General features: G+C 39.5%; 1 protein-coding gene across 1 annotated transcript in view; it reads left to right on the forward strand.

The window, feature by feature from the left end:
• necab2 (N-terminal EF-hand calcium binding protein 2) overlaps positions 1-25,484 on the forward strand; it is a 129,407-nt gene that overhangs the window by 46,160 nt on the left and 57,763 nt on the right. Inside the window, exon 5 of the mRNA XM_088417803.1 lies at positions 282-379. Within this exon, the coding sequence (XP_088273929.1) occupies positions 282-379 (98 nt within the window). The remainder of the gene's footprint in view (positions 1-281; positions 380-25,484) is intronic.

Consider the following 25,484-nt stretch of genomic DNA (forward strand, 5'->3'; position numbering starts at 1 on the left):
CGTCCTATAATCCGGTGCGCCTTATAGTGCGGAGAATATGGTAATTTATTTCAGTGATTTATTTGGTGAATTATTTTCAGTGACATCTTCCCCAAGGTCTTCTCTTTCGAGATTACTATTTCAGCATTACGTTGAAAAAGCATGGGAAAGAGTTTGGTCATCGAAATGACTTCAAAATAAAATTAAAAAAAAAAAATTGACTATTCAGGCATTGCTTTTATCTGTGTAATAGTGATGTCTTTTATGAAACGGTACTAATAATTTTGTCTTTGTGTGTTTAGACTACTTTGCGAAGCACATGGGGGAATACGAGGGAGTTCTGGCCTCACTGGAGACACTCAACCTTTCCATCCTTAAAGCCATGGACTTCACCAAAAAGGTAATCCAAGAGTCTTCAAAATGCTTAAACAATTGGTTTGTTTTCTTATTTATTGATCAACATGTTTTATATTTATTGTCTTGATTCTGTCTGTGGCTTCACCAAACACCCAAAAGTTCATTCTGAGTTAGAAAATTCTGAGAGTCTGCTGTAGAATCAATGCTCTAATCGGCCACATGAACACCAGAGTTCTGATAGGCGGTAGAGTGCACAAAGGGAAAACTTAGTTGCCTTACAAACAGTCCAGAACCTATGTGTGAGCACCAAGGAATTGGAAACCACTGTTGGGACACCGTGGACATCAGTATGCTCTCCTTCTTCTTTCAACCTTGTGGTTCACACCTCTAATGGCCTTAGGAAAGAAAAAACAAAACAAAACAACAAGAGTGTGTAGCTTAGGGAGAGTGCAGTCACACTTGCTCTTCTCACTGCCCCTGCAGGATACAAAGGCTGCAAAATGTAAAATCCCTTTTCATGCACGAACTGTATTTACCACACGCTTTTCACACTGTGCCGGGAGTCAGGCATAATGGCATGCATTCACCGTGTGGACTTCTGGAGAATATCAAGCTGTCAATTTTGACTCTTGGGTGCATTTGTGTTTGTACGCGTGTGCATCTGTATTGTGTTGTGTGTATGTGAATGGGAATCAGTTATCCTAGTTTTTCCAATGAACTATAAATAGCAGCCGGGCCACAGGAACCTCCCATATCCACTTCATATTGTACTTGTTGTCTGTCCTTGGCTGTGTGCGTGTGTGTGTGCCCATTGTCTTGGATTTCCTCCGTATGACTATATCTCTATCAAACACCTCGTCTGAGTCTTTCAGCTCTAGCCTATTTATTGTACAGCATGCAGCCAAGCACAGACAGACTCAAGGAGCTGGAAATATGCATGCGTGTGCACCCACATACACACACACACACACACACACACACACACACACACACACACACACACACACACACACACACTCAATGATGCGTGGTTGCCCAGGAATCGTTATGCATTTTTGATTGTCATTTGCAAGTATATCTGTGTCATTCTGTATTTCTTCTCCACAGACAGACTTTTAAGAATGGTTACCTATGCTTATTGGGAGGAAAAAAGTTATCCACCCACCCATCAATCCTTTATCTTGACTACTTACCCTCATGAGGGGCGCAGGAGTCTGTCCCAGCTATTTTGGGGCAGCAGGCGGAGTACAGGTTTCCAACTAGGGCACACACAGATGAACAACAAACAATGAACCCTACGGACAATTCGGAGCTGAATAAACCTATCATGCACGTTTTTGGAACATGGGAGAAAACCGGAGGATCCAAAAAAAAACAAAAAACATTCAGGCTTTGGAATGATGTGCAAACTCTGCATAGAAAGGCCACGGCCGGAATCAAAACTATGACTTTTGCACTGTGAGCCAGACATCGCAAACCGGTCATCTGCCATCCTGCCCTGGACAAAAAAATGATATTGTAGTTTATCAGTAGCTACTTTGAGAGTAGTGATGTGTGAAATATGTTTTTGCTGGTCTCCAGACTTGAAAACCCAATAGTGCACACAGAATTGTGATTCCAAAAAGGTACACACCAGAGAAATTATAGTTCTTCTTCTGCTTCTCAGTGATGAGACAATCAACAACTATGAATGATTCAATGGATTATTCTTTGTATTCCATTTCATAGTGCCTTGTTATGGCTTGTGACTAAATCAACGACACACTGAATAAAATCTCAAAATTGAGGTAGTTGTGAGGGGATTGTGAGGTGGAGTGATATTAAAAGATGGAGCATGTTATTAGTCTGTGCAAAGTCTGCAGACTGTGGCATTGCCTCTGAAGAGTCCAGTGAGTTCTGATTCGGGGTATAAATATATATGACATGAATAAATGCGTTATTTAATGTTTAAAGAGTAAAAGATTAAAAGCAGAGGTCATGTTATGCTAGTATGCATGTGTGTGATGACTTTATGCCATCACAGTGAAGATCACACCTTAGATCAGATCAGACAGTAGGTGATGTTTTCCCTTGGAGTAACACATTACTCTGTGGCTAGCAAAGTATGGCATGTTCTATCAGTGAATGCTTAAATTAAAGTAGTCAAACTGTGAAACCTTTGAGAATAATCAACAATGATTGCACCTATTGCCACAAACATTGTCTCTGTGGATAAAAAACACCAGAATTCCCTTTCTGCTACGAAAAGCACAAATAACATGCAAATGTGCTATTTCATCGGTTTGCACTATTATTTATTAAAAAGCTTAGCGAACAAACTCATGCGCTGCCGATAGCACTAATTTGTCGCTCAAGTGTCCCTGCCTGGTTTTTATTCATTCAGCAAAGCATTGCACATTACAAGACGGAACAAAAAGAGCCAGTCGGGCGCCACCAACAGCTGGGCCAAGGTCCAGCTCACACTTTCCTGTGTCAACAGCTTCATCTAAGGACTGGGGCCAGATGAACTAGGTCCGCATAGATGGATAGCAATACACTATAGCACACTATTCTAGACAAGAAATGAGCACATAATGATAACAACCTAATATATGATTCCCCTCACAGGCCCCCGTGTTACGAGATCAATCCTTTCCGCGGTTGGGGTCGTAAGGCGAATTCGCCGTATGACGGGCAATCCAAACCTATGTTAAATAGCTAATGCGTTTAGAACCTCATGTAAAAACATCAAAATTGTACATACATATTCAAATTTGGTACCAATATACTATAGTAACTGCTACGTTTATATAATATACATGTCTACAATCAGAAAATGTCATTAATAAAAAATATAGAAATGACTTATTTACCTTTGAGTGCCGCATGTTATGCCCACATTCCCTAGTAAGGGTAGCCTAGGCTAGCTTTGATTATCTTGATTATCTCTAGCTTTGATTCCATATAAATCATCGTGTTACTTCTCTCTTTAACATGACTAGCAATCTTGGGACCCATAGCTTAGCCTTTCAACTTTGAATTAAGCAGTAAAATGCACTGTAAAGACAGTTTTGTAACGATTCACAATCAAACAAAGCTTTACCGTTCCGCCATTATGAAACAAGTGAGGCCAACCAATAACAGACCACCATGTCCGTGAGGAGACCCTGACCAATAGCAGACCAGCATTGTAGTCACGCATTGCATGGAAGCAATTAGACGGCAATAGTAAATAAGTGCAACTACCTAAAATTGCCAGCAAAACAACACAAATGCAGCCAACCCCCTTGGGTCATGACAGTTGTTTTTGTCGCAAATCCGGGAAAGTCATAAAGAGGCGATGAAAAAAATGAGTATTCCAGGTTGCAACATGAAACTAACGTAAATCAGGGACGTTGTAACATGGGGGTCCACTGTAGTATTATTCACAATATCAGATAATCATGTCAGATTAGTTAAATATATTTTTTGATAAATGTACAACTTGAATAACAGCAAATACATATTAAAACTATCAATTCTGATTGCATTCATCTCTAGACACAGAGGCATTTAAAAAATTGCCTTCTGAAAATTTTCAATATTAACATATAACGCCCATCCATCCATTTTCAATATCATTACTAGGGTCTCTGTCTTTCTGGTGCCTATTACAGCCGTCTTCAGGCAGTAGGCGGGGGACACCCTCAACTGGTTTCCAGCCAATTGCAGGGCACACAGACACGAAAAATCATTCACACACCCAATCACACATAAGGACAATTTAGTATGTCCGATAGACCATGCATGTTCTTGGAATGTTTGAAGAGGCAGGAGTGCCACAGAAGAGCCATATGGGCACAGGAAGAACATGCAAATTCCACACAGGAAGGCTGAGCAAGGTAGAATTGAACTCAGGACTATGAGGCAGACGTGCTTACCACTCTTCCACCTTGCCGCCCCACGTCGATAAATGTACGAGATAAATCAATTGCTATGTTGGTTCGTGTTTGAGTACCAGGCCCTTCACATTGGAATGTACTTCTGTTTAATGTCACACCACTTTAAAGCTCATCTGAAGTCACGTTATTATTCCCTGACTTTCAATTCAGTATGAGGCATTGCACTGCTCTAATGTAGTTTGTTTTCATCCACCATTTTTACATTATATTATTTCAAGGTATTTGTTATTTCTTCTATTTCTCTATTGGTTTAATTCATGTTATTACCTTTCAGTTATCACTGGGTTTGTTATAGAGTGAAAGAAGTCCTCGAGTAAATTTGAGTACTTCTGTTAAAACACTGTTATTTTTCTTATCCTAGAAACCCGCTTAATGGTGTACACTTTAGACAAAAATATCGAGCCAGTTGGTAACAATTTTTAATGCTCCGCATGACAGTAAAACACTGAGCAAATTTGGTGAGAAGGCCAAATTCAAAAGGAAACTTACTTTACCAAATGATTAATGGACACTAATGATTAGGTACGTTTTATTTTGGAGTCAGATTGTAACAGCTTGACTCATTGTTCTACCGCAACTGTTGGTGCCAACTCTCGATGCAAACAATATTTGTTGCTTCTGAAATCACGTTCAATTGCCTATTCAGGACATAACAATGACACATGACAGTTCCTGTTCCTACTAATCACATTTTAACAAATAGTGCCAACTCAAATGTGCTTTTTTAGCAAGCAAATTCATCTCATAATTCACATTTGTTTTTAAAAATTATTTTTTTTTCTTTAAATGCAAGTTAAATGTTGATCATCAAAAATTGACAAAAGTAGGTCATTCATAATTAAATAATATATTCTTTATATGTTATTTGGCCCTTTGTGTTTAGAGTTATTTTTCATCAACAAATATAAATTTATATATATATATATATATATATATATATATATATATATATATATATATATATATATATATATATATATATATATATATATATATACAGTATTATCATTTTTTATTTCTTTATTTAAATTTAAGTGAAAAAATGTTGATCATTCATACTTAAATCATTCATACTTATTTGGCATTCTGTGTTTAGAATGATTTTGCTTCAGGGGAAAAAAAAATAAAAAATATATATATATATATATATATATATATATATATATATATATATATATATATATATATTACATTTAATTATGAATGACCTACTTTTGTCAATTTTTGATGATCAACGTTTTTGTTTTTTTTTCTCCACTTAATTTAAACTTTGTTTAGGATATCTATGAACCAAAAATGCTTGATTGCTGAATCCCTAGTTTTTTATTGCAGGACAGGTTTTACCCCATGTACAGCACTTTTTGTGCACCAATAGCTGTTTTAAAGTGCCACATAAATAAAGCAGAGTTGAGTAAAGGCTATGTCTGAATCTGCACACCATCCCCAACAGAGTGCACGAGTAAAGAGGTTAGTCCATTTCGTGGGGGTGTCTAGAGAGAATAAATGTCAGACACTCACAAATACCCACAATGCACTTGAAAAACTAGGATGCACACATCAGGTTAATATAAACCGCAGTGCAGTGTGAGTATGAAGAAGTCCGCCTTTCTCCTGTGCCACAAACATCAAGCGATAGAATCACACAAAGTTATATATTTGATTCAATTATTTTAAAGTCTATACAAAAAGGAAGTGCATTTTTTAAAATACATAAATATATATAGATCTTAATGTGCCCGTAGATCATCGGCATCATGACAGGTGATATGATCACGTGATACAGGATGAGACGAAAGTAGATAACCGGCCGTCCAAATCGCCAAACAGCATGAGCGAACTGCTACTTTCTAATTGCTACATATAGTGTGGGACTTTACAGCGATCGAGAGGCTAAAAGTTAAGGGTGCACATTTGGACATGGCCAAAGTTCGTTTTATGGCTGTGAATTATTATATAATGAACAATTAGCCTTCCGTTTTGCCTTAGCCTAGCCAAGTCCTAGCCAAGTGATAACTCTGCAGGGGGACCGCCCTGTGAATCCTCAATAGCCCATCTCCACAGCCTCACAGATCGTTTTCCAGCCTTGCCTTCTACTCTCGTCCACCAACTCCCGGTATTCATTGGCCTCAGCCATGCGTTCTTCCCATGGTACGGTAACCTCCAGAATGATCGCCTGTTTGATGGAATTTGAAACAATGACCATGGGTGGCTGATGTAATCCTGAAAGGGAAATTCACTTGCCTGGTCAGGTCCACTTTCAATTTCCATTCGGTAGGAGATGAGACTGGACTTTGCCCATGTGGGTAAGTTGGGCTTCTCTCCATCCCTGAGTAATGCGGTCTCTGGCTTGTGGTGGTCTTCTGGAGGGCGATGCTGTCAGCAATTGCTCTAAGCACCTGGTCGTGACGCCAGCACCCACTTAAACACAGAATTTAGTGGAATATCATTTTCTTTCACCATCTATTGCATGCTACCCTGTCATTCCTAGTACAAGCTACTGAACCTAAATGTGAATATCGAGGAATAATAAATTAATAGCCAAGAAATGACCACCCCATCGATATAAAGGACAGTTTAATCAATACACATGTAATTCCTGAAGTCTGTAATAATTTCTTTTGTCTCAGTCTTTTGTCTAGGTTGTTAATTTTGCACTGTCACTTGAGATGCCGGACCTCCTCTCTGTAGGTTTACTCGTCGTTGTCTCCGATCAGTCCTACAAGATTGGTATTGATTGTGTTCTGTGCTGACCAGTTTGTCTTAAAGGCAAATGAACGGGGATCAATGTCATTGGGAAGAATTTGCTGGCTGTGAGACTGGATGAGTCTCTCCAGACCTATGGCAAGTGTGAGAGTGACTGGGCTGCAATTTGTCTGGCTTGCTCATTATGTACTTGGCCACTTGAACGATGGTATTTGATTAACCTACGGGTTATGGTTGTACAAGTCCCCATAATAAAACTCTAGCTCCCATTTGCAAGCATTTAGGAATGAACGCATGGTGCGTTTTGAACCTCTACCTGTTTTGACAATTTATAGAATTTTATAGCCTCCTAGTATTTGCATTGAATGATTTGTCTTTGAGGTTTCAAGATCATAGGCCCGAATTGGGTCAAATCGACTCCCACATAACAATACAGGTGGCACCTACAGACTGCAGGAGCGAGTGGTTAAAAATAGTGGTGAAAACCTCTCTTAGCTTTTCCAAGGAGACAGAAACCGTAAGTATTTTTGTCACATTTTCAACTCCTCTAATTAAGTAATTGATGCATAAATAAACTAAATAAATGTGCTTTTCTTTAATAGTGTATTATCACTAGCTGCCTGAGGGGATTACAACAACATAAATCATAAAGTGTGCTATATAGAAACAACTTTCAGTAAAATGTTTTAATACAATTCCTCTTTGGAGTGAAAGATTGCTACATAATATTTGAAGCACTATAATGCACTCAATTTAAGTACAGCATGTATATGAACTACAAGGAGCATCCACTCCCAAGATGAATGATTACTTTGAGCTAAATCTTAAGATACGAGGGAATACAATAGTTTGACAGTAAAAGTATTTGTGAGGGGAACATTTTGAAAACCCTTGCCCATTTTCCACCTAATGACAAGTTTTTTGCTCTTCAAAGACATCATACCCATGAACAAATAAATTGTCTACGACGATAGAACATGAGCATCTCAAAGTCTTTCAGCTGTTCATCCCTTTCTTTTATGAGGCTGTTTATGTCAGAGGTTGTTCTGGAAAACAATTTTAATTGGCTCTGTGTAAGGTGGATTTTCGTAAAAGTCCCTCATATAAGTGTGTATGTGAAAGAATTCATTAAATATCCTGTCTTAAGTAAATGCTTCTTTTAATGAGATATTCTCATTATTACTGTTTTTTCCATTTTTCTGAGCTTCAACATGTACGCACGCACACACACGTCTCACTGTCATCTTGTTAAGCTTATCCTTTTTTCTATATCTGTTCCGGAAATTGTAACCCGTCCTTCTTCACGTCTTCTTCTTTCTGACTTCCTTTTTTTTTTCTTCCTCATCTCCTCTTTCATCTCTACTCCATTGTCTGCTAGCACCCCCACCCCATGCACTTCACCCTAGCCTACGGCTTGAGGATTACAGTGAAATAGATCATGAGGAGGGAGGGTTTCAGTATACAATAACATTTGCAGCATGAGCTGAGGACAATCAATGGAAGAGAATGGAAAGCGGAGTGTGTACTTGTGCTCTAGTAGAAGTAAAGATGAGAAGGGGAACTGAGGAACGGTGGATTTTTTGAAAATACATTGTCACATCTTTTACATCTCAGTCATTACATAGAGATCATTTGTGGGATGGTTTCTGCTGAAGTCATTCCAAATTCTTAAGCATTTATCGGAGTGATGGACAAGATTATGCAGGACAAGCACATGCAACACAGAACCTTCAAAATAATATATTTTAACACAACAGAAGTCACAGTTGTCTTATTACTTTATCAATAAATAATTGTACAATGTAAATGATTAATGTCGTAGTATACAATTATCAAATAGTTATGTAGCTGGTTACCTTTACCTGTTTTTACGCCCTCTCTGCAGCAAGACGGCTTACACGTGACACATTTGTAAAAAAAGGAAAAAAAAGGTGGGGGTATGTGTTTGGTTATGTTACCCTATATTATTTTGCAGGCTATTTCATGAAGTGATATAAAATGCTACATTATGCATATCTTGTACAGATCAAATAATTCCATTGTAACTCGAACAGGTCAAAGAGAAAAACAAAGGCCACTGCCACTGCTGATAGTCATTAACACTTTTAGTGTGTATTTTTCTTGCAAAACGAATGACCATTCCTGACTTATTGTATATTGATTCATCCCATGGGTTGGTTTGAAAGAAAGAAAGAAAGAAAGAAAGAAAGAAAGAAAGAAAGAAAGAAAGAAAGAAAGAAAGAAAGAAAGAAAGAAAGAAAGAAAGAAAGAAAGAAAGAAAAGAGAGGCTGAGCATATATTCAAACAAGGCACATAAAATAAACATAAATAGCAGCGGGGTCATAGTACTGGATCTGCGGGAAATGGTGGAAACATGTCCAAAGTTGCCACCGCCACCAGAAAGATCAGCAGTGACAACTGCCAGAACATTCTCCCACTGGTTGTGTTGACTTCCACCATTTCTAGCTGTGTTGCATCAATGTTGTAATGTATCAAACCCATCCATCAATCCATCCATCTGTCCATCCATCTTCTTAGTCGCCACTTTCCTCTTGCTGGTGTCTATTCCAGCGGCCGTTGAGCAGCAGGCGTGTTACACCCTGAACTGGTTGCTATCCAATTGTGGAGCACACAGAGACAAATGACAATTCACTATCACAAACACATCAAAATCCAATTTGGAGTGTTCATGATACTACCTACCATGTTGAAGGAATGTGGAAAGAAACCGGAGTACTACCCGGAGAAAACCCACACAAGGATTGGGAGAGAAGATGCAAACACTAAATGATTTGAAGTACAACCTCCGCATCTGAGGCGGACATATTAACCAGTCTTGCACTGTGCTGCCCACATATCAAACCAGTCTGATATGCATAGATTGCTGGCTTGCTGTGACTGGTTAATGTGGGATAAGAGGTGGTGCTTTAGGCTATGCAAATCTACGGTTTTAACGTTACTTTTAAACAATGAACAATGGCAAAGAAAAGCGCTTAGCCAGTGCTTAGTTTCCCCCCCAAAAACACAATTCCAAATTGTCATGGCCCCCATCATGGGGAAAAAAGGCAGGAAAATATTTTATATGACTATGTATCATCAGTAATACAGTGAAGAACTATGCGGAAATTTGAATATTTATTTTTCCTTCCTGTACGTAACATTTTCTACTTAAGTGCCATAGGTAAAAGTGGCATGTGGTTCAAACATTGCAAATGGTCTTAACAAATCAAGAAGAAAACATTCCTGCCATCTGTTGACTTTGAATAATTAAGCTTAAACAAACTGACAACAAAGCAATGTGATTCCATTATCATGTGCCAAAAACCCAAAAAAGAAAACCTGCACAGGCACAAACATTATTTATATCACCATTAGATTTTAATAAAATGGTTGTAGGCATCTATTAATCTGCTTTCTGCAGATGCTGTGATAAAATATATTTCACAATTTGGACAATTAGTGCAAATGTGCCTACTGTTATCTGGCATTTATTTGATTTTGTCTGCAGCACACTGGTTCTGGGATTTGCCCTGCTGTCAAATCAAGCTACCCGGTTGGATCTGTAGTTCAGCTTATTTCACAAATGAACTTAGCAAGTGTATAACTAGTGTACATCTTGGCTTGTTTAATGGAAAGCAAAGCCCATAAGCTCGCAGGAAGCCATGACTTGGTGCACAGTTTGTTTGTTTTTTTTTTCCAGTCAAGTTCACTCTAATCAACTCAAAGCATTTTTTCATGAAAGAAATCTGCGTCTGATTTAATAAACTTCAGAACAGTACTATCCCTATACGTATTTTGTTAAGCAGAAGATGACATTGTCTCTTTTATGTCTGTTTCACCTGCCAGAAAATTGCATTACTAATGAAATGCACATTTATATAAAACTTATAAAGCATATATAAACTGGCAAAAACAATAGGCAATGTTTTGCAAAGGAGTCACGATAACAATTTAGCAATACGTTTCTAAGTTTTCCAATTAATTTGCTCTTAATTTTAGTCTTAGTTTTCAAGAAGAATAATTACATTTGTTGAACCCTTTAGATAGACTGTTAAAATCGCTTATACCTCTGAAGTGTTTCATATAGTAACTAGGGGTACTTGTACCCCTTGTCACGACAGCCCCAACTTATTCTGATGTATGAATAGCAACATGTGTGCCACCGTGGTTTAGATTCACTGCTCTACACCATCTGAATATGAATATTTATCTCCCCTCCATGCTTGCGTGGGTCTTTTACGGGCACTCTGGTCACCTCACATGTTTTAAAAACATGCATGTTAGGTGTACTTGACACTCCAAATTGCCCTTAGGTTTGATTATGAGTGTTGATGGTTGTTCGCCTCTGTCTGCCCTGCGATCAGTGGCGTGCAGTGAGGTTCATGGCTGGGGAGGCACTGACGTCATTAATCAGATTTACAAACATCATATGAGCCTTCCCAAGCAGCGTATTCACACATTTCATTGGCAGCAGTTAACTGCTTGTTTAAAATATCGTATCTGCATTCTTTAAGCATACATGTAACACAGACACACACACACACGCACACACACGCACACACACACACACACACACTCACACACGCACACACACACACACACAAACATTTAATGAAATGGCGTCCGCTTCTTGTATTCAATCTGACAAACCAGAAAATAAAGTGGATGTCTTCAAATGGTGAACTAGCTTTCTTTCTCATCAAAATCATGTAAAAGTTTAACATTGCCTGTACGTTCATATAATAATTCCCATGAAATGCTAGCTTTCGGTTTTCCGTTACCCTCGCATTGTGGATGTTGATGTAAGTCTTTATTGTTTGTACAAAGCCAAATCACACCTTAACATTCAAAAAATAAAGGCAAGAAAAGCAGAACCAGAACCTGTGTACCAGTCCGTGTTAAATGAGCGAGTTTTTTTTTTCCATCTGTGCTCTGAAAGAAGTCTCCTAGTTCCACCTTGGGTATTATTTCCTACTTTGCACGAAATCCTTTACGATTGTATGACAAGGCCGCAAGACAAGAAGAAAAAAAAAAAACGACTAAGCACTTGAAACGCTACCTGTAAATTGCTTATTCCACTGCCAATTCCTGGCATCATTAGTGCACGGAACAGGAGGCCTGAGAAGCAGTTAAAGTGGGCCTCCCTAATGTTACTTTGCCACCAATTGCAATACATGTTGATTGTATGGCAGAATTACAATTTTTGTATGGCACAAGAAACACGTTACAGAAATTGAGTTACATGAGTTATTATATGGATCGGCTAAATTGTGAAAATGTAGTTCATGTAGTAATTGTTTCTAAACATTTAATAACCACATAAGGAGCGTACACAGAAGGCCAGGCAATCTTGTGCGCATAAGACCTCCAGATGTGGGCGATGCAGCGCTGTGCTGCTTTACAGCATGTTGGAGGTGTGTCCTGCCGTGTACGTTGCGTCGTCTCTTGTCCGTATTTTATTATAAAAGTGAACATCGAAATATAATATAAAAAGAGCAATTAAAATATAATACAAAAACGGCAAAGTTAAATTGATAATTAGTTGTGAAAAGTGACAGGAAAGTATCGACCATTTAATTCATTTTTCGATTTGATTGTTTTGGCCTGGCCTCCCCTGCCTCATATAACCGCACATCACTGCCTGCGAATGGCCTGCAACCAGTCCAGAATGTCCACCACCGACTGGGTGAAGACAGCTGGTGCGGTTAGTGAGGATAAGTTGCTGTAGAACATGGATGGATGAAACAAACAAAACTCCTATCATTCCCACGATAAGTAGCGCTCTGATTCAGAGCAGAAATGCTGTCGAGAAGCAGCCACTGCTACAGCAATTCGTTTCAAAAGTTTTGAAGATACATACCTACCTTCCTTTCAGTTTTTTTCAAGGGCTATTTTAAACATCCGACTTGAGTGAGAATGCCTTCACCTATCTGACAACGCGAATAACTTCAAATACCTTTGGCAGTTAATGCAGGCGTGAATAATGTTTTAGTGTGTCAAGGGAGCTGACTGGCAGAGTTGTTGTGAGCTGGGTGAGCTGAGTGATGAGGTTACACCCAAGCATGAATAATGCAGCATACTTTGGGGTGAAGAAGAGAGAGATGTAGCTCGGTAATTGGGTGAAAAGAGAACAGATGGAGGACCAACGCTTAAGGATTTAATGCAATGGCAGTGCTTTCCTCCCTTTATCTTATCGCTCTCACTCGTATCCTCCCGTTTTACCCGTTTTTTTTTTTTACTTTTTCTTTTACTCCTGTCCTGCCATCTTTTCTTTCTGCATCTTCAATCACTGTTTTTTGTTCAGTCACTGTTCTCAAAATTATTATTTACATGTCTTTTTGAAGGCCCACGAAGCCGGCACAGTTCTGTACAGTGTCAGGTTGTCAGTTGGTGGGCTTGACGTCTGATTGGAATAAATTTTGACCTGCTGCTAGCTGTTTAACAACTTTCACACTCTTACAGCCACTCACTGAATGTTTTTGCGTGTCTGTGTAGGAGTACTGGTTACAAAGTTCATCATTTCCCGCTAACCACAAGTCACAGCCAGGCTGTCTATTTCAGAGCTTTGCTGGGTTTAGAATTTAGTGTGGTCATTTAAAAAAACAAAACAAAAAACAAATAAGTATACTTTTTTACTTACATCCCCAAGTGCAAGCAATTCAGACAGTCTAGTAGCAAATATAGCAAGTCGACCATTGTACGGCAGGCGTTCAGGCCCAAAAAGTTAACTGCTGTATTTCTTTAAGTACAAGTCGACCTTGTTTATAGGTCGACATTGGAAGTAACATCGTGTGATCAGCGTTAGTTTCTTTGAGAAAAAGAATAAACTGGTGATGGCGAAGTCCCCTCGCTCGACTACACAAAAACAATATTTATGCGTCCATTCTTTCTTAAACACCTGACACTCACGGTCAACTTTTCTCTGCAGATGTGTTCTGATCTGACCAGTAGAGGAGCGATAATTGAAAATGGCTCATTTGTCTTCTCTCTCGCTGTCGCTCATTCTTCCTCCTGGCTCTGCAAAATCATGTCATTGCGCTTACAGTGACACCTCTGTCTGTCATAAGTAAAAATGAAATGAAACCTCAATTCTGTGCCATCATAGGCAGGCAGGATTAAAAAGACCAACAGGCTAAATCCGACCCGCAGGCCGTAGTTTGCCCATCTTTACTTTAAACCAACTAAGGACAGAATCTGAGTTTACCTCAAGTGGAAGGGAATAATAGATATCGCCGGTAATGTCTGCCAACTGGAAGGTTGTGGGTTCGAAGTGTCACTGAGCAAAACACCAGATCCTAATTTGCTCTCAGTGGACTTGGCTACAGCCTCCGTTGATGTGTGAATTGGTAAATTTGAGCCTTTGTAAAATAATGTGAGCGTCGTTTGGTGTAGAAAGCACTATAGAGGTTCAGAAAACACTATACAAGTGCACTTCATTGACTATTTTACTTCCATGTCCTGTCTGCTCATCACGTGAAATCAACTCTTCTAAGTGGAGCAATGAAGGTTTTTTTTTTTTTTGCCTACATTAGAATATGTTCTGTTAGATAGTTGTTGCTGGTTTTTTTTCTTTTTTTGTTAATGGTGAATGTTTATTTTCTGTTCCAATTATTTATAATGGTTTTAAGTCATGCACTGTTTACTGAAAAGACCAATGTTTCAATGCTATATAATAATACATAAGCAAAATATAAAAAAATAAGTGTGATTTTCAAATTAATGGGGATTTCACACTTTCTTTTATCAAATAATTTAGATCACAAATCATCATGGTCCCCGGAACAGCATTTAGAGGGAGTAGAGGGAAAAATTGCTTGTTCCCATGAGACTACACCGCCCACTAAGAACAGGCAACTTTCAGCCTGTGAACAGTTTTCGGAGTAGAATATATTTTTTGAGCCTGAGTTTGTTTTTTTTTTTTCTTTTTTTTAACAGCCCTTGGGAATGGTGTCAAAAAATGCATAATATGCCTCCCACCATCAATAAATCCTTCAACTCAAAAAATGGTACATTATGGCATGAATTCATCTAAAGTGCGGTGTGCTAAAAAAGAAAAACCACACATCTGCACATTATATCAATAACCTTCAACAGGGACCTGTGATAACTCCACATGATTAGAGAATTGGAATTTGAACTTGGAATCTGCATCGACATTGTGGATTGCTGATTGCAGGGAAAGAACAGTGAGTTTGTCATTGTTTGACAACAATGAAGAGGCTGAAGAAGGCGCTGACAAACCCGATAAACCTCAAGCCAATACTCTCGCTACCAGGAGTGATTTGCTTCCTCGGAGCGAGGCTTTTCAGCCAGCAATGGTTGCTTCGAAATGTTTCAAAAAGGACAGGGCCTCACAAGTGTGCCTCTCTATGATGAGGTTTTCTCTATTGACAATGATGCGGTTCGTTATACGTTCCCTAACTTCATCAGTGAGGGAGGCTACATCCCCCAGCAGGTTTTTATCATGGATGAAATGGGCATCTTTTGGAAGGGTTAGCCTATGTGTACATTCCTCTTCAAGGTCAAATAAGGAGGTCTAGCTTCAGCCTTTCGTGTGACTGTCATCTTTTGTGTAAATGCTCTAGGTTTTGTACTTAAACCATGCCTTGTTAATAAAGCCAAAAATCCAGGGGCATTAAAAACCAAAAATAAGGATCTGCTGCCTTTGGACAGGATGCATAACTCCAAAGCCTGAATACCTAAAGTTCTGACCGCCGAATAGTTCCTCTATTGCTTCATTCCCCGGGTGAAGCTGTATCTGGCTGAAAGAGCCTTCCTTTTAAGGTCCTTCTCCTGTCGGTGCAATTCACCTGCAGTGTGACTGAATGCAGTTTCTGCCCCCCAACACCACATCCATGGATCAAGGTGTCATTCATGCCTTGAAGGCACTCTCACTCGTTCCACGACAGGGGCCCTCATCTCTGCAGTTGACGACGACAATGAAGAATTTCCCTTGAAAGCAAAATACCGTAGTTACGACATTGTCTTATGTTTCCTCTAATATCCGGCAAGCGTTACAGGACGTGAAATTTTGGACCATAAATTCTGGCTGAAAGAAAGTATCGCCAAACGTGATGCATGACCATCCAGGCTTCACTCCTGACAAAGTTCATCACTCAGCGGTGAAGAAGGCGGTAAGGTTGGCTAGCATCATAAGGGATTCATGATTTGTCATCATTGACGGAAGAAGTCTTCAGCTCACTTGTCAATTGCCACTTGGACCCACTGACAGATGAAGACCTCCTTGAGAGGACAATCTGCAAGTGAGGAAGATGAAGACGAAACTGAAGAAAATGGTGTCACCCTTTCCCTGGAGAACCTGCAAAACTTGCATAACATGGCACGCGTGATGCAATGATTTACACAATGACAACAATATGGTCCAAGCTGTCAGCAGATTGTCTGAGTCTACGAGTCAAGTGAGAGCCTTCCCTCCAGCACGAATACAAGCCTCTTTGCCTTTCTCAGAAGGCATTGTTTATAAATGTTAATTACTGAATATAGTTTTATAACTAGAAATTCAAGTAAACAAGTGTACTGTTGTAATCTTTGTCTCAAATATAGCACATTTTGATATGTATGAATATGTTTAATTAGGCATGGGATGGAATCTCACACGACAACATCCTATGAGATTGAAATACCACAAGATTTCTCGTCACCGCACACCAGGCAGTGCTGTTAAGTTTCGACCAGACCTTGTAGTGAAACGCCGGTCGGTTGGTTATGGGGGATTTTACCTTCTTGCCCAAAGTCAATCGAAATAGGCTTCAGCACAACCATGCGTAGGATAAGCAAAAGATTGTGAATAAATAAGATGAGATAAGTGACACATTTGTCATAAGATTTACGTGTCGTCTGTGTACTGAATGTCCGGTTATTTGAAAATTAAAAAATGTCCTCAGTGGAAACTACTATTTATACTGGTATTTTTTTGTATTATAAATGTTGCCAAAATTGATTGTCTAGTTCTTGTATGCTCAATCACCAGACATCTCGTCTCGTGGATTTTTGTTGTCCCATTCCTCACGTGCATTCAATGCAGAAATGAGGCTGCAACTGTGTTTGACTGGTTTGTGACTTCACCAGTTTCTTAAACAATAGGTGCTCCCGCCATGAGGGGCAGATGCACCCAGTCGTATGCTGACCACTTTTACAACAATCCAAAACAGAGAGAATTAAATGCCCCTTTTTCAACAAACCTACTTTTATGAGATAAGATAGACTTTCCGTGACATTAAATTATATTGATTGTTATGGCCAAGAAAAATCACATCAATATGAAGAAATAAGCTTTTTTTTTTTCGACAGCGCTAGAATCCTTTAGGGAGAGCACCTTTAGCAGTCTAGATATGGAATTGTACTGTCTGTTGCTATTTGAAAAGCACAATAAAGAAAGTGCATCAACAGCAGTAAATGAGTGTGCTGCAGTGCTGGAGTGGCAGAGAGTACCACAGTTTCTCTTGAGTTTACTTATCTCTGAACATCTTCTATTCTGATATTAGATAGATAGTCTGAGACAGACAGACAGACAGACAGACAGACAGACAGATAGATAGATAGATAGATAGATAGATAGATAGATAGATAGATAGATAGATAGATAGATAGATAGATAGATAGATAGATAGATAGATAGATAGATAGATAGATAGATAGATAGATAGGCAGGCAGCGGATGGAGAGCACTTCACCGCTGCTACTATGCAGCTAATTCATGCTTAGAGCATGCGCTGAAAGCCAATGCCAGCATAATTAAGTTTTTTTTTTTTTTCGCTCTGAATTGGCGACTCGATGTGATTGCAGAGCAAGGTTGTATTGGTTTTATCGAGTCACTATTCGACTCTCTTGCTGTGACACGTTTTGCGTTACAAATCTAGCCGTTGTCGGGACATACTTTCCAATAACAATTAAGAAAAATACCCTTTGTGCCAAAATGCAAGCATTTTTGTCATGTACATACATTATTATTTGGTATGGTATGGTGATGCTTATTTTTAGGTCTGATCAAATTTGACGCTATTTTCCTGTTAGAGCAGTAAAATGCCATGCATTCTCCTGTGTACCCCATCGCAAAAAATAAATAAATAAATAAATAAAAACGAAAGAAAAGCCAAAAGAAGAAGGCTCTTGTGCTGTGCAGGGAGGATAAATCTTGTAATTAATTAGGAATAATCTCCTAATCGTATGAGATCTCATCCCACGGGTTCTTCTTGCCCCATCGTCCCATTGTTATTGTTGTTATTACAGTTATTACATGTAACAATCGATGCATCAATGGCCTTTTTTCCTGTATGACTTTGATATGTCCGACTGCATGTGAATGCACCATAAGCTTGCCGGACCACAACCAGTGTGCCAAAGAAAAACTTAAAAATAAAAGCCTAACAAGACTATTGAACTGTTCTCCATGTATTATTTTGTGTGTTTATTTTGAAGTTGGCTTAAGTCTTGATAAAATCTTTTGTTGTTGGGAATCCTTGACAAGACTAGCCCTCCAACTATTGGTGCGCCTCTTCCAACAGCGAATGTGCATTGTCAGTTGAACATGCAACCTTCACGGAGAGGTACATATTTTTCTTCCAGAACAATCCATGGATCATATGCGGCCTGAACCATGGTGATTCCGCACAGGTCAGGGATTAAGTTTAACAAAACCTGGCACTCTTGAACACAATGCACAGTTCAAAAACTATTTGGGAGCGTCTGCGGGAGCTTGATTCTCAGCAAATCCATGTGTTTATATGAGGTATAACATCTAAAATTTACGTCACACACAGCATTGCTGATCCGACCATTGTCTTCAAATGAGAATGTATTATGGAAAAAAAATAAACATCTTGTTTTTGAACTTCATGTGTATAGTAAGTATGCTATGCCATTAAGTGTATGTGAACACACACACACACACACAGATATACATATACATATATATATATATATATATATATATATATATATATATATATATATATATATATATATATATATGTATACAGTGATCCCCCCTACTTCACAGTTAATGGGGGCTGTCAACCCCCCGCGAAGTCTGAAACCCGCGAAGTAGGGTATCAGTTCCTAGATTTCTATGTACACCCCAATATAGCTGCAGTAACCATAAACAATCCTTTTTTTTTGTATTTTTTGCCTATTTGATTTCCTTTCTCCTATTATTTAACATTACATTATTCTTATTAACATTATTGTATAGTCATTAAATAACTAATATTACTTAGTTGAGAATTTGTTCTCAGGACCAGTTATCAGCACCAAGACTCCGGTGAAAGAGTACTCAAGTCATCACGTTGAACTTCACATTTAAATGGGCTCATGTATGGTGTATCATGTAGTATCTGTTGAATAATAAATCAACAACAATCTTAAAGTCATTAAACTAACATATAAACACTTAATCTATGAATTTACTGTATTTTTAGCCGACATTAGCGGGTTAGCAACAACTAACAACAACTACTAACTGTAAAGTGCAACCTCTACACAAACAAACACATTAACAGAATAAACACTCATCGCTTACTTAACATAGGCAGTAGCGTGCGTTATCAACATAAATGATAATAAACTATAAATATGAGCTTACTTTGTCATTCACTGTCACCTTAACGAGCTGAATGACGCACAGAGAACATAAAACAGGAAACGGAAATGCAACGCGACCCGACAAATTAAAAGCAGAAATTTCAAAATAAGATAAAAACAGTCACGAACTCTCACGTTTGAAGAATTCTTAACATAGTTATTAACTAATATTACTTCGTTATTTGATTAATACAGTACTGTATAATGTACTTTTTTGCTTTTTTTTCCAATTTTTGTACATTTTGCACATTTTTTAATTATTTTTTTATTTTGAAATATTTTTTATTTTTCCTGCAAAAAAAACGCGAAGTACTGAGACCGCGATATCTGAGACCGCGAAGTAGGAGGGATGACTGTATAAATATAGCGATAAGCAATCACTGTTCTTTCTAACTGTAGATGTTTAATTGATTGATCGATTATTGATTAGGTTCACCTGATGTGGGTGGGATTTCATTTGATTGCTATGGTAACTCACAAAGTTTCCTCTTTCCCCTCACTCACCTTCAGCCTTGATGTGTTATGTGGAAGAGGGATTTGTGAGTCCCAATTTTCCAATGGGCTATTGTATATTCTCTTGCCCTTTATGTACCTGACAAGGTCACTCATGCCAAGCAGGTCCTATGTGAGGGACCGGGGAAAGTATGGCTAAAAGCTTGATTTCCTAGCCCAATGCCAATTTTTCCTGTCAACCCTGAATCTTGGCCTCACCTCTTATTCATTAGTTTTCATTGGTGACACTGAAACAGGCTTAAAAAAAAACTGTAAGACAAAGTACAACAAAAAGAGCCCACAGGGGTGCAAAGGCAAAAGGCACAAAAAAAATGCAAAAAGGCGAAGGACATAGTACAAACCAAAAGCTCGAAGGAAAAAGACTTGGGCCTTGAACGCTGCGACTCACACTGGCTGCACTGAGAGTGGCACATAGAATAACCCTGCGATTGTCCACTTGCCGGTGACCCCGCCCCCTCGTGGCTGCAGGAGAACTCCGCCTTGAACAAACGGCACAATCAGCAGGGATTGTGACAGCATTGTTGTTGCTATTTTTCATCTCTAGTGGCGTGACATGATATAGCAAGTGTTTACCAACATCTAATTGCAGCAAACTCAGGTAGAGTGGATGAAATCTAGTGTCACGACTACAAAATTTTGTCATGATATTCAGAAGCAACAATACTATATTATCTGCCTTATAGCATCGTCCATTTTGATTGCGGGAGGCAACTCTACAGCAAGCTTTTACGAGTGTTTGAACCAAAAATGTATAGAACATCCAATGAAACGTTATGCCTATGAAACTCAAAATGTATTACTTACATTTAGGTGTTTTCCCTTTCCTCTCTTTCACTATTGCCACAACCATTGTGTGTTTCCTTGGGGGCATGTTTAGGATCTATGAAAGTCATCTCTTGGTAATTTCAGGCTATAAACCCCTTGTCTGTGGCCTTACCAGTTACGCTCATGGGAAATTGGAACACACCTTGGTTTTCGTGAATGCACAAATCAAATGTGAAGTGATAATACAAAACATAAGAGGTAGTATTTGGTTTCAGCATCTCCATGACACGCGTTACCCTTTGGAAGCCTTGAGGTGGGGCTTCTTGCCTGGCACTAATTGCCTGCACCCACGGAAACTGCCCAGGTACAGCCCAAAGTGGCAATATGTGTCAGCTCATTGCCAGCAGTTAGTCAGATTTATTTTCTCAGTGAGGTTTGGACTCCCCCAAGGCGCAGCCAAGGCACTGAGTGTGTCAGATTTGATGACGTCAGTATTATGTCTCTGCTTTTGGCATATCATGTATTCTTCTGGTGTGGTGAAAGAGCTGAGCCAAAAGGCAAAGTTTTAAATTTTACCGGTCAATCCCCGGTAAGTTATTCTGGGCACCTCACACTGGGAGCGGGCCCCTGAGTTGACCAAGGACAGACTGGATGGACTATCTCTAGGACAGAAAAGCCTTGAGAAAGAAGTGTCTGATGTCAGCTTCCCTGCTTAAGATGCTGCCCCTAATGCCCAATTTGTGATAGGCAGAAAATGGATGGATGAGACATTTTTGTTACTCGGTTTAGTCTTCTACCAAATTCTGATACAAGTCCTTGGCATCTCTTCGACTGGGGGGACATAATGGGATGGGAAATTCAGAATCCACCTTCAAACTGTGATTATGAATTGTATAAACTGTATGAGAGTGAGTGTGCTTACACTCAGGCAGAGGTGGTGTAGAATAACATTACGTGAGTAAATGTATAGATGGATGATAGTAAGGAAGGAATATGCACACACACAAAAAGATGTTCACACTCCACTTCTGTGCTCTGCTGGCTCACTCATTTCTCCTACCAGATTAAATGTACCCGATCTCATCATGTTTTGTTCATTTTCTAGTAAGCAATGTGAAAGGTTCTGTCAGTGAGGGCCAAATTGAGGCTGGGTGTGCAGGACTTCAAATGAATGTTTTCAATGAAGCTATTGCGCCTCTGAAATCTGATGAGATGTGGAGTGGTCCTTCACCAATCACAACAAATACCTAGATGGAATTTCAGTCTCACCCACTTTGACGGAAATAAAATATGTGTGCAGTAAGACTTACACATATACAGATGTGAAGAATGATATCTATCCATCCACTTTATAGAGACGCTTATCCTTACAAGGATCGCAGGCCTGCTGGTGCCTATCCCAGCTGGATTTGGGCAGTGAGTGGGTACACCCTCAACTGGTTGCCAGCCAGTTGCAAGGCACACAGAGATGAACAAACATTCACGCACCCAATCACACCCAAGGACAAGCTAGTATGTCTAATTCACCTGCCATGAATGTTTTGGGAGTGCTAGAGGAAGCCGAAGTACCCAAAGGGAACCCATGCGGGCTCAGGGAGAACATGCACACTCCACACAGGAAGACCAGCGCCAGCTGGATTTGAACTAGGGTCCCTTTAACTGTAAGGTGGACGTGATATTCACCGCGCATCCGAGCCGCCCCGAAGAATAATATACACTAGCTAATTACAAGGCTAGGTCAAGGGTAGAGTATACATTTGCTTGGGTCAGTGATCTGGGGGAATGTAAAAATCACAGTGTTTGACCTCAGGATTTATAGCGGGGCCCATGGTGCCTACTTGGCCTGTAGGGAGAGTGTGATAGACATGTGCAGAATTGCAATATGGAAAGGAGCCAGTGTCAGACTATAGCATAAGTGTAATTATATACTATAGGTTAAATGGACTGTACTTTGATACTATTTATTTCTTTTTAAAATTAAAGTAGGAGTATAGCACACTGTTTTTGAAGACATTTGAATCTTGGTACAAACACTTGCAGATCCCGGTATTCAGATGAAGACTCCCTTTTAGTTCTTCATTTACGTGTTAGCCGGATGGGTCTCTACCAAATTAGGTGGGCTGGTGGAGCAGAAAGAGGTTCTTGGAGATGCACTTGGTGGACTGACCATTTGGTGACAGAAAGACATTCTTAAATATGTAAGCAGAGGGCTTCTTTTGGATTCCATCCAGACATCCATCCATTTATCCATCTGTCCTTCCATCCATTGTTTCCTTCCATCCATCCATCCATCCATCCATCCATCCATCCATGCAGTCATCCATCCATCCATCCATCATCTAAACTTACCACATGTCGCCGTTTTGGTTCCGATGATTTTAGATTAAAAAGGGAGGAGCGGAGATTTTTCTGTTATATTGAGCGAAACCTTCCTGTCTTTGCGCTATTGCGATCCAGCTTCCAGTTTTCGGATACCGGAACTTCTGTTGCAAGGGATCGATCGTTAATGTAATTGTAGAAAATTTAATGCATACATTTTTTTTTTCGGGTTCAGGAATTTCCATTTGACAGAGGTCTGTAGTTGAGAATACTTACTGTATATACTGTATGTATCTATCACAAAATAATCAATATCCTCATTTATATCAAAGATAATGTCACAGCCTGCCTGTCTAGCCACCTCATTCTTTCTAACAAACCAGTTTAACAACATTCCAATCAATCAGTTTAAATTACTAACAAGCTGCAACCAATTTCCTGGACTGCATAAAACCGTGCCTCTTGCTGCTAGTATTTGCCAGATTGTTGTGTATCTCCATGCCAAGCCTTTCACTAATTATTCTCACCTGCCTGCTCGTGCCTCGACCCTGAATGTCCCTGACCACTCGCCTGCCTGCTGACTATTCTCCCCTGCCTGTGCATCGACCATGCCAGTCCCTGACCACTGAAATGCTGGTCATTAAGAAGACCTGTCTACCCTGCCTGTCACCACTTCGGCTAGTCTTCCCTAACTGACAATCAGCCTCAGCTCAATTATGTCTGCCTCTCTCCTGCCCCTTACGCCCTCAAGTGCAAGCCAGCAGTTAGACGTATACAAATAAAAAGGCAGTTCCAACTCTTAGCTGTTTGTGCATGCTCCTGGGTTTGTTCGTCAACTGTGACAGGTAAAACAGAAGTTGATACGAAGCCCGTTGGTTTCCGTACTACGTCGGAAGCATGCTGTGCGAGCTGTGCCATGACGTCTGAAACGTCAAGCCCGGAAGCACAAAAACAAACAATGGAGGAAATTCAACCACCCTGTCTTCATTGAAAGTAGTCACAATTTGCAAACTTGTGTGGCGCTCGAAAGCCACAAGGCCAATAAAGGTTGAAAAGCTCTAGAGAACTCCTTTGCAGGAAGTAACAGGGCTTTACCATTATGGTATGTTTGCAGGTTTCTATGATTGCATCTTTAATGGTGGGTGGACCTCTATGTGTACCATTTATATGAAAGCCATGAACTGGGATAATAGAAGTCAATGTGGCCTGTGTTGAAAGTGTGTCTCCTGGGAGTGTTTGTCTTTGATTAGAGCGCAGCAGAGAACGGCTGACTACACTGGAACCTTAATTGTCTCTCTGAATCACTGCACTGTGACTTCTGACAGTAAAGCTGACATGACTGGTTGACTCTGCTCTCCGGAGTGCAAATGCAGTCAATTATGACGTTTACATAAGTGGTTCCAACAGGCTTTTGTGAGTGTGAAATGATTTATTTATTTTTTTTAATCCTGTTTGTTTAATGCCTTGACATGTCAAATTAAATAATCCATTTTCATCCACCCATTTTCAGGCCACATCCGAGTTATGGCTGGCCTTGGAGATCTGTGATGAACTGTAAAACTTTTCCCTTTAACATGTTGTTACATTGAATATTTGCCTTTTTATGATTGCAGATTTGCCTCACAAAATCAGTCTACCTTTCAAGGAAGGATTTTTTTAAATCCGATTTATAAAAAGTAATTCTATGTGATTTATTTTAACATGTGTGTTTGCTAAAACAACACTATATCGTTGCATATTCTGTGTTCATCTCAATAGTAATAACCACTTAGTTTGGTTGATTGTCAATGTAAATGTATGGTGGTAGAGCATCAAAGAAACTCACTGTAATGTAACCATGTGGAAACAACAGTAAGGTGGAACTAATTATCACTTGTATCAAAATGTTTCCCTCTGCGCGGGGGTGGCATCCACAATTGGCCGCCACCTTATTCTGCCCCTGGCTAAGACAGTTCTAAAACAACCCCGATAGACCATAAAAGGTATTTGGGAGCACTGCCATTGCCTTGCCAGACATGGAATTGTTTTTATTACAGAGCCCTAAAGATGAAAAGGAACCTATTATTTTTTGTTACAATGATTAAATATTGTGATATGAGACTGCTATTGACTTGAAACCCGTTCAAGGTGTACCTTGCAAACTGGGATATCCTTCCAGGCGCCCACAACCCTTGTGTGGATAACCTGTTAAGATAATTCCGTCCCTCTCAAATGGTGGTGCAGGGCCCCCCTTTTATTTATGGTCTACTCCCCCCTTAACAAAGCCTGGCAATTAGCTACTGTAAATGTGATTTAGAAAAAAAAGAATAAAAAAAAGCACAAAGCAAA

This window comes from Hippichthys cyanospilos, chromosome 6, assembly GCF_059441005.1.
Source record: "Hippichthys cyanospilos isolate Australia breed blue-spotted pipefish chromosome 6, RoL_Hcya_1.0, whole genome shotgun sequence".
NCBI classification, from domain to species: Eukaryota; Metazoa; Chordata; class Actinopteri; order Syngnathiformes; family Syngnathidae; genus Hippichthys; species Hippichthys cyanospilos.